Raw genomic sequence first — 10586 nt, 5'->3', positions numbered from 1 at the left:
ATTTTATAAAAAACAGGCGGTTTCTTGTATTTATGTGATCATATATATCATATAGGTATTGGGGTCTTATCACCCAGCCTTATTGTAAATGAATGCTTGTTTTTTAGCTGGTGAGGAGCCATGCGGTGGATGGTGGTTCCCATGACTGTGCTAAAAGTAGCAGCCTATCGACAGAATCCTACTTTCCTAGATAACGGTTCACTGACCGGGAGGGCAAAACAATAGTTTCACCGGTCATGGGATTTATGTATGAAGCATGTATAGGCTGTGCTTTTGGACATAAGTAGATTTTCCATGAGTGCATGCGTTCATGGGAGAGGGTAACAGAATGGATCTGTCTGTGTCTTTGTCTTCCCTCACAAGAATGTGGTCAGAGTTCTCCTTTTTTATCAATCATTCATCATATGGTGTAAAGAAGTGATATGATGTTTATACTTTCATTCTCACCACTTTTATTGTAAGTGTAGTAACATTTCTGTTCCCACAATAGCTCAGTCTGTAGAGAGTTGGGTTGGGAAGCGGAGGGGCGGTGGACTGGTAGCTGGAGAGGTGCCAGTTCACCGAATCCCCAACTGCTCGGGGCAGCCTGTCCATTGACAGCTGCAGCCCCTCTCCTATACAGCTCTCCATTAGTGCATGTATAGGTATGATAACAACATACGTGGGATTAATAAAGTATAAATTATTATTAATTCAGTGTTCCGATTAAACTATTACTGTATTCGCATGTTTTTCACGAAATAGGCAAAAAAAACGGCGCAAAATTTTCCATAGACTTTAATGGGAAATTTTCGGGAACTCGCTTAACATGGCTCAAGACAACCCGTCTTTGGGGCCATACCGATTCGCCATACTTTAATGTAGAAAAATAATTAAAAGTTTAAACTGAAGACAAGACTTTGGCCTTTATTGGGCTGAATGGGAATTCTGATATCGTGTGTGTGTGTGTGTGTGTGTGTGTGTGTGTGTGTGTGTGTGTGTGTGTGTGTGTGTGTGTGTGTGTGTGTGGTGTGTGTGTGTGTGTGTGTGTGTGTGTGTGTGTGTGTGTGTGTGTGTGTGTGTGCTGTGTGTGTGTGTGTGTGTGTGTGTGTGTGTGTGTGTGTGTGTGTGTGTGCAGCTGCAGTACGATTCTCTGAAATTTTTCCAAACAAATTGCTCTCTCCCCTACAGTTTTCACTCTTCATACATCATGGTTGGTCAAAATGTAGGAACATTTGTGCCGGTCGCAGACATGTAACTATGGAATTTACCGGACTTAAACTTTTGGCTCTGTTCATACCGACTGCCGATAGAAACAATGAAAAGAAATATCTGGAAGGACGCAGACGGTTCCCTGTTTGTTACCTGCTCTGTGTCGCATATATTTGACACCACAAACATAAAAAACGCATCAATGCATTCGCCAGATTTTTATCTCTCTGGTGATAATATTTTTGAATTGCAGAACAAACTTATGTATAATTATCGTTAAATGTACATGTTTGACCCATTGAAGATACTGTCTCCCCCTCCCTCACTGCGGAAATCACCATAGCAACAAGTTATGACACACACACCTCCTATCATGGAGACTCTTTACTGTAGGCCGTGTTGTCCTCTGTTTGCAGGACATGTCAAACAGAAGAGTAAAGGTAGCTCAGATCAGCTGCTATTAATGATATTAACTATATACCTGTGGTGACAATGGCCTTTACCCAACCACTGTATTTTCCGCTCTCTCACACACTTCAATCGCATACATGTAACCATGGAATCCAACGGACTTACACTTTTGGCTTTGTTCATACCAACTGCCGATAGAAACGATGAAAATAAATATCTGGAAGGATGCAGACGGTTCCCTGTTTGTTACATCCTCTGTGTTGCTAGGGTTGGGTACCTTTCGCATGTGAACCAATACCACTTCCGATACCGGTACCTGGAATTCGGTTCCCGGTACCCAACGGTACTTTTTTTTCGGTACTTTCCCTCTGTAATTACAAAAAATGTATTTCAGTTGTAAAAATAATTCCAAACCTATTTACTTAGAACATTGTTATTTATTTAGAATATTTTACACTGACAGAAATTAAACAAAAATAAAACCCCTCCCTCTCTCCTCCCAAACCCATCCCTACAACCTATTAAATTGAATAATTATTAATTTCTTACTCACTGTAACTTTTATTCTTGTATTTTTATATTATTCTTGTTTTATTTTCATGACCGTTTTTAATTGCTCTTTAATGTTTCATGTAAAACACTTTGAGTGGCCTTGTTGCTGAAAGGTGCTGTAGAACTAAAGTTGCCTTGCCTTACAACCTCAGCCTGTCAGTCAGTCCCCAGGGCACAGAAACCACCGTTGTGCCTGCTCGTCTCAGAGGAAGTGTAATGTCAACAGCACCGCAACCGCTTTCGGCTCGCCATTAATATCATATCACAGTGAAAGGTGTCTGCATGAAGTTTTGAAAAACTGTAACCACACTTGAAACCGCTTTATCGGCATTGCCGTGACTCTCTGCGACAACAAAACTGCAGAGCCGACGTAGTTTGCTCCGTCTGCACCTCTGCGAGCGCGCGTGTGTCGGACCTCTGCTCTCTGTCAACATGCAGAGAGGACAGATAAGCTTGCGCTTACTCTCAGGTACCGAAATTTGGCACTGTTTGATTTTACGTGAACCAATACTCGGTAGTACCGACGTGATTCGGTCGGTACCGGTAAAAGTACCAGGTTGGGTACCCAACCCTATGTGTCGCATATATTTGACACCACAAACATAAAAAAAACATCCATGCTTTCGCCAGACTTGTATCTCTCTGGTGATGATAATATTTTGCCGTTTGGACTCACGGTTTTTGAATTAAAGAACGAACTTCAGAGGTATAATCATTAAATGGACATTTTGACCTGTCAAACGTACAGTGTCCCCCTCCCTCCTCCACTCCTTCACTGCGCAAATCAGACTTTCACTGTGCCTCATGTGAAAGTCTGTTTGCCTCCCTAAGCACATTGTTAGAAAGGGCACAACATTCCCTACATTTTGATGTGAAACAAATGTATGAGAGTTCAAACTGGATGGTATATCAAAATAAAAATACATTTACATCTGCTGTTCCTCACTCTGTTGGATCCCCAACTCTGACACTGAACATTCTATCCAAGACACACTAATGGAAAAATGTCAGAAGGGCTTTTTCAAAGCCTCAAAGAAGGTTGAATATTTAAAAAAAGTATTAATGTGATTTGAAAGTTGAATACTACCCTGAATGTATGAAAGATGTGGAACATTTTAAAGTTTGAATAGAGTTTCTCAAATTCTGAATAACCAAACTCCTCCTCCTATCATGGAAACTCTTTATTGTATCCCGTGTCAAACAGCAGATTTACTGTTAGCCAGTGTTATTGGGATGTCCACCAAATAGTAGGCACACTGTCAAAATTTCATCTTTTCCTCTGTGTCCTCCCCTCAAGCTCTCTGGTCGGGTTGTCCAGTGGCGGGATGGACCAACACAGTAGTTCGGGCAAACGCATTCGCAAGCCATCCTTGTTGTATGAGGACTTTGAGAGCCCATCTCTGCCGCACACGATGCCCCAGGGTCCTCCCGTCCCACCACAGCCTCCAGTGAAGGATCCCAGCCGCCCAGGTCGCATGACCAACCAGCTGCAGTATCTCCAGAGGACCCTGATGAAGTCACTCTGGAGGCATCACTTTGCCTGGCCATTCCATGAGCCTGTGGATGCCTACAGGCTTAACCTACCGGTGAGTTAAATGCAGCAGTGTCAACAGAGAGACTTTCATTTTCTTCTTTCACTTTAATTTTGTTGCGTTTTATTTATGTTTCAGCAATTCATTGTGGTGCCTCAGCTCAGATGTTAAAGTAAAAATCCCCTACAGGATGCTTCTTCTGTTAGATTTAGTTGATTTGCAATGTTCAACATGCTCCACAAGTCATGGTTTCATTATTTCTTTAATAAATAAAAACTCCATGTGTTTCAGATCTCTGTGTAACATTCTGCCCTTTTCAGGATTACCATAAAATTATCAAACAACCCATGGACATGGGGACCATCAAAAAGCGTCTGGAGAACAACTTCTACCGCAGTGCAAGTGAGTGCATTCAGGACTTCAACACAATGTTCACCAACTGCTACATCTACAACAAGGTAGGTTAAAAGGTAAAAAACAGATCTTTATCCATTGTGTTTTTGTCCGTTTTTAATTTCTCTCTTATTCTTTCCTTGATAAGATGACATCACTCTAATGCTTATATTTACTATCAGGTAGACCTTACTCACTGCAGGGATAACACATGGTTATATAAAGCTCAAAGCAGTTGGGGCACATGTCCAAATGTAGATTAGTACCGACTTTTAAACCCTAGTTTGTAGGGGTGGGAATCACCAGAGGCCTCACGATACGATATCATCACGATACTTATGTCACGATACAATATTATTGCGATTTCAAACATATTGCAATATTCTGCGATATATTGCAATATATTACCTTTTTCTTCAAATTGTTCCCAATTTCAAATGATGTCCCCAAAAGAAAACTTTGTCAACATCTGTTTTATCTAAAAAGATACAGTTCTGTTTGTTCATCTCACTTCAATTTTATTGCTGCAAAATGGGATTGTCAAGCAGACAAACTGACCAACACACATATAATAAAAGATCGATACTTGGCGTCTGTCTAGCGATACAGTATTGCCACGGAAAATATTGCGATACTATGTTGTATCGATTTCCCCCCACCCCTACTAGTTTGTTGTTTTAACTGCCCTACCAGAACCTTAATTTTTTTTAAATTGATGATCCGGGCCCAGGTGCAGGCCCAGGGATTTTCTTGAGGATTTGAGAGGAGGCAATTTTACACCTTTTCTGTATTTCCCATGAGAAAAGGGTCATCTAACACTTAACAAACAGAAACTTGTCTGGGATTCTATCTGGGATGCTATCCTATGTAATAACAGAACACGTGCTGACCTGCGTATACTGTATTGCGCTACAGCGTAACTCTTGAGGCAAGAGGGAAAATGAAAATGTAAAGTTGACAAGGAAACAAATGATTACAGCATCCAACTGTTGAGGAACATGGTGCTGCCTCTGAAGATTTAGTGGAGATCCATTACCAAATCATTTTTTACAAATCAGACAACTGCTCTGAAAATGTTAACACAATGTCGGATACTTACAATAATCATGCAACAGATTACAGTGATCGTCTCCTCCTCCTCCTCCCCCCCATTACGCTTTGACAGTGCGTCTAAATCCAGGTGTCTTGCTAAGGGTGTCTATGTGGTAGTTCCCGATATTCCCAAAACTTTGGTTCTGTCTTAGCATCTAGGAGTGACACCAAAGATCATTTTCACCATCAGTTTTATCCATATATCACTGTTTTTACTTTTTGTTATTCATTTCATTTGTAAAATATCAGAAGCAATGACCAACCCTAGAACGAGTTTCAAGCATTTGTGAAGCAGACGTTTGGTATTTAATGTATTGATGTTTTCATCAGTCCGCACATGAATTAATCAGCTAATCATTAAAACACGAGTCAAAGAAGTGAATTGAAATTAACTTCAGTCCCAAGAACAGTATTTGTTTACTGTTGTGGCTTCTTTGCAGTGTTGCTAATGTGTTTGTGAATTGTTTTCTTGGCTAGCCGACAGACGACATTGTGCTGATGGCTCAGTCCTTAGAGAAGATCTTTCTCCAAAAGGTGGCCCAGATGCCCCAGGACGAAATTGAGCTGCCTCCTCCAGCTCCTCGAAGCAAGAACAGCAAGGGAAGAGGTCGCACATCTAACTGTGAGTTAGTGACAAAGTCTTACAGAATTTGAAAGTTGTTTCTATAGTTGTTGTTTACGTTTACAGCTATTATCACAAGAAACCTTTGACTACACAAATTAGCAGAAAAGTATAATGTAAAAGTAGCAGACATTACTTTTTGTCACCTGTCATTCTGTAGCTGAATCCTATCACTGAAGTTGAAAATGTATCTCTCACCAGCGAGGGCTCAGCAGGTGCCAGCGGTGTCCCAGTCAGCCTACTCCCCTTCTTCCTCTGACACTGGGGATTCCATGCTGGCCAACTCTCCCCAGGCTGTACTGACCAAAAGCCTGCCCCCGGCCAACATCATGGGCCTGCCCCCTACACAGCCCACAACCAAGGTATACAAAAAAACACAATACGTATAATGATAATTAGCAAAATTTGTGTAGAAATGTCCGAACTGGTTGTCTATTGCTGTGCATATAAAAATATATGACAAACAAGACCAGTAAGACCAGGGTTTTTAATAGAGATGGTCCGATACCATTTTTTGCTTCCCGATACCCATTCCGATACCTGAACTTGGGTATCGGCCGATACCGAGTAGCGATCTAATACCAGTGTGTCATATATTTTATTATGTTTTAACAACTGTATACTACTATCCCTGTATGGATGTGATATTATTTCTATCTTTGTTGTCGGCCTGGCTCAGGTTAAACTCTTTGTGAAACATGAACAAACGCAAACGATGAACGCCCCAGAACTTTCTTTTATTATCCAGTTTGACAGTCAGTAATAACGGGAAAAAGAACATAAATAAACTATATTACGTGGTATCGGATCGGTGCATAAACTCCAGTACTTCCCAATACCAGCGTTTTAGGCAATATCGGAGGTGATACCGATACTGGTATCGTTATCGGAACATCTCTAGTTTTTAAGTCGACAGATTTTAAGTACCTCATTTAAGAAACATCGCAAAATATTTCGTATATTCAGCATTTTTCGTTGTAGGGAAAACATGTTAAATTGCAAGCATTATAATGATTGGAATAAAGCCACAATTTTGAGATCACAATATTTCTTTGTAGAAAAAAGGTGTGAAACGTAAGGCAGACACCACCACCCCCTCCACCATGGGCCTGACTGTGGGCATGTCGGGAGCAACGCACATGGTAGGCTTGGGGAAGGGAGGCCACGGGGGCCAGGTCCATGACACCTCCATGCACACCATCTCTTCCATGGGGGGCATGAGCTTGGAGACCCAACCTGCAATGGGCCTGGTCAGGAGCCCTGGAGGTCCCGTCTTGCTCCAGCCAATGATGGCGGGCAGTGGACGCAGAGTGGGCAGCGGACGCCCCATTAAACCCCCCAAGAAGGACTTGCCTGATTCTGTCCAGGCTCAGCCCTTGAGGAAGGGCAAACTAAGTCCTCAGCTGAGGTACTGTAGTGGGCTGCTGAAGGACATCTTGTCAAAGAAACATGCTGCGTACGCCTGGCCTTTCTACACGCCTGTGGACGCAGCTGCACTGGGACTTCACGACTATCATGACATCATTAAGTGTCCCATGGACCTCAGCACCATCAAGGTGACTTCTTGTATGCTTTTACTTGTGGAAAAAGTAATAGACAATCAATATAGCTCCTACTGTGTTACTGATCACAGTTGTGTTGTTTAAGATCTCTTAATGTTAGAATGTCCTTTTTTTAAATGTACAGTAACACACTGTGATGTCGAACACAGAAGCAAGCATTGGGGCTGAAAATCTGCAATGTATTGTAAAATGCAAATTGTCATTTATTAAGAAATCTAAAAACATGGATTTAAAAGTCTCCTTTAAGCTCTAAAATTGTCATTTGCGATCTCTCCATCAGAGGAAGATGGACTGTCGTGAATACAGGGACGCTCAACAGTTTGCTAGCGATGTCCGACTCATGTTCTCCAACTGCTACAAGTACAACCCACCTGACCATGATGTTGTGGGCATGGCACGGAAGCTGCAGGTGAGCCCTGCTGTCCAATTCTACTTTTCAGATGATCAGATTGAAATAAAAGGGCAGCAGACTGTAAGGGAACTCGCTTCTGTGACAGTTAACCGTTTTACTCCCTTCCCTGTTTCTTACTTTGTTTTTTTTGTTCTTGGGATTTTTGTTGTGCCCCAGGATGTGTTTGAATTCCGTTTTGCCAAGATGCCAGACGAACCACATATGGATCGCACAGCCATGTCAATGAGTGGCCATCCGACGTCCTCGTCCTCCTCTTCTTCCTCCTCCTCATCCTCATCTTCCTCCACCTCCGAGAGTGAGCCCAGCAGTGAGAGTGAAGAGAGCGAGAGCAGCCCGAACTCGGACAGCGAGGAAGAGCGAGCACATCGCTTGGCTGAGTTACAGGACCAGGTGTGCACGCAAGTAAGTCCTCCAGTGCTATTTATTTATCCAGGTCTCTTCATCGCGACAAATTTCATGAGCAAACAAAAACTGTTTTCAGAATGATCAGTGTTTTTAAATAAAAAAATTTCTAAACAGCTCCGAGCCGTGCACGAGCAGCTGGCTGCCCTCTCCCAAGGCCCCATCGTCAAGCCCAAGAAGAAGAAGGAGAAGAAGGACAAAAAAGAGAAGAAGAAAAAGAAGAAGCTGGAAAAGCGAAGTCGAGTTGTCAGAAGCAGAGCTGGCTCTGAGGAATGGAAAATGCCCGGCAAGATCCTGAAAACCAAGTCTGCCAGAGCAGGCTCCCAGCCCAAGAAGGGCCAGGGGAAGAAGAGTAACAAGAACCGCAAGTTAGTAGTAAAATAATGGCCCACAGCATCAAATTACCATCAAACTGTATCTCATCTTCACATCAATGTGGACTTTTTAAAGCCTCACAATATACAGTAACATAAACATAATCTGGTTTTGGTAATTACTTATTTAGAATATGAAGCAAGGGATAATAGTGGGCTTTTTTCATGACTGTATGGCTTCCTCTTGATTCTGCAGGGCCACAAAGAAGCCGTTCTACCCCCCACCGCCCACTTCCATGCTGCCACACTACGACTCTGAGGAGGAGGAGGAGATCGTGCCCATGTCATACGATGAGAAGCGCCAGCTGAGCCTCGACATCAACAAGCTGCCGGGGGAGAAGCTGGGTCGTGTGGTCCACATCATTCAGTCCAGGGAGCCTTCCCTGAGGGACACCAACCCCGAGGAGATTGAGATTGACTTTGAAACACTCAAGCCGTCGACACTGAAAGAGCTGGAGCGCTACGTCATGACCTGTCTGAGGAAGAAGCCCCGTAAGCCTTACGGTGAACAAGGTAAATGAAACATCCGCCAAGCAAATACCAGCATATTTTGGTTTAATAATGTCTTGTATGTAGCTTTGCACTCATTGATGAGTTATTAGCGTTAGGATGGATGGATGGACGTACGTACGTACGTACAGGGACAGGTAATTGATATTCAGCATGTGGTGCAGTTGTCTTGTAGGCCAGTGTTTGGGGCGGAGTTTTGCAGCCCAGATGAATTTCGCTAGCTGTTGTTAGCTGCATTGTTGCAACACAATATAGAAGTTTAGTTTCCCCACCCTCAGGCAACTCAAAGCAGCTTTGTAAGGCACAGCAGTAAGCTGGTCGATCAGTCGTCACAGAGGACATCGGTAGAACCATCACGGCGGTAATAAGAAGGCAATGTCTGACAGACAGGGAGCCAAGTACACCAAATTGACAAGCATGCAATGTTGTTCTCTCAGCCAGTTAATGCACTTTGGTATCATACCCACTAGGGGTGTAAGAAAAAATCAATACACTTCAGTATCGCAATATTTTATTTAGCAATACTGTATTGATTTTCAAAGTTTTATGTGCAAAAATATTCATGTAAGACAGTGGTTTATGTTGTGTTTAAACCCCCTACCGCTAGATGGCTATGCTGAGACACACCACTAGTGTCCTTGCCTAACATTGCCTAGCAGTGCCTGACGTTTTGCTAGAAGCTAACAACGTAGCTATGGCTGAACTCTGGCTTTCTTTAGCATATAAACATTAGCTCACTAAGAACCTGTGAACCACAATCCCAAACTGGCAGTTTGATTTTCTGAATCAGAAAATCAGAATTATTTACCTAAAGTAAACGTCTTTGACTTTTATGCACATCATGTCTTTTTTTTAAAATATTAGTTTTTCTAAAATTATACTTATCTATAGTATCGAAATATATTGAATCGTGATATGTATCGTATCGCCAGATTATTGCCAATACGCAGCCCTAATACCCACATATTTTATTCATCTCTCCCCTCCGTGTGTCTCAGTGACTGAAGGGTTAGTTTTCCTCCTGAGTAAACGCTGCCTGATAAGCTCCTTAAGGTCAATACAGTGATGAGGAAAGTTTATGAATTACGCTAAGTTAGTGTGTACAGTATGGCAACACAGTGCTTTAATCAATGACAAAAGTTGTGAAATGTTGGGTCACATCATGAGGCGGAATTTCCCACACTGACTATACAAGCTACACTAAACCAATGTACAGCCAGGGTTATTAATTCCAACAACAATGTCATCTTTTCAGTTGCAGCAGGAAAGAAAGGTGGTGTTGCCAAGTCTAAAGAGGAGCTGACTCTGGAGAAGAGGAGGGAGCTGGAGAAGAGGCTGCAAGACGTCAGCGGGCAACTCAATTCTGTCAAGAAACCTACGAAACCTAAAGGTGAGCCCACACCTTCTTCTGTATGTGCATGTTTTCTCATGCACACCATGCACACTATATGTAAACTTGATTATTGTCTGTCTCTTATAAACAATTTTACAGGGTACATTCATATTTCCCTTACTTTCCGTCTCTACCTGACT

General features: G+C 42.4%; 1 protein-coding gene across 2 annotated transcripts in view; it reads left to right on the top strand.

The window, feature by feature from the left end:
- Positions 1–10586, top strand: part of brd2b (bromodomain containing 2b) — a 64122-nt gene that overhangs the window by 51838 nt on the left and 1698 nt on the right. Inside the window, exons 2-11 of one of the 2 annotated variants that reach the window (XM_078252221.1) lie at positions 3452–3740; positions 4007–4144; positions 5649–5793; positions 5995–6155; positions 6852–7349; positions 7636–7764; positions 7924–8169; positions 8287–8537; positions 8740–9056; positions 10309–10443. In XM_078252221.1, the coding sequence (XP_078108347.1) occupies positions 3452–3740; positions 4007–4144; positions 5649–5793; positions 5995–6155; positions 6852–7349; positions 7636–7764; positions 7924–8169; positions 8287–8537; positions 8740–9056; positions 10309–10443 (2309 nt within the window). Of the gene's footprint in view, positions 1–3451; positions 3741–4006; positions 4157–5648; positions 5794–5994; positions 6156–6851; positions 7350–7635; positions 7765–7923; positions 8170–8286; positions 8538–8739; positions 9057–10308; positions 10444–10586 lie in introns of those variants that run through there. The other variant, XM_078252222.1, reaches the window with a different exon arrangement.

Source organism: Sander vitreus, chromosome 6 (genome assembly GCF_031162955.1).
Source record: "Sander vitreus isolate 19-12246 chromosome 6, sanVit1, whole genome shotgun sequence".
NCBI classification, from domain to species: domain Eukaryota; kingdom Metazoa; phylum Chordata; class Actinopteri; order Perciformes; family Percidae; genus Sander; species Sander vitreus.
This window is presented reverse-complemented; position numbering and strand designations above follow the sequence as displayed.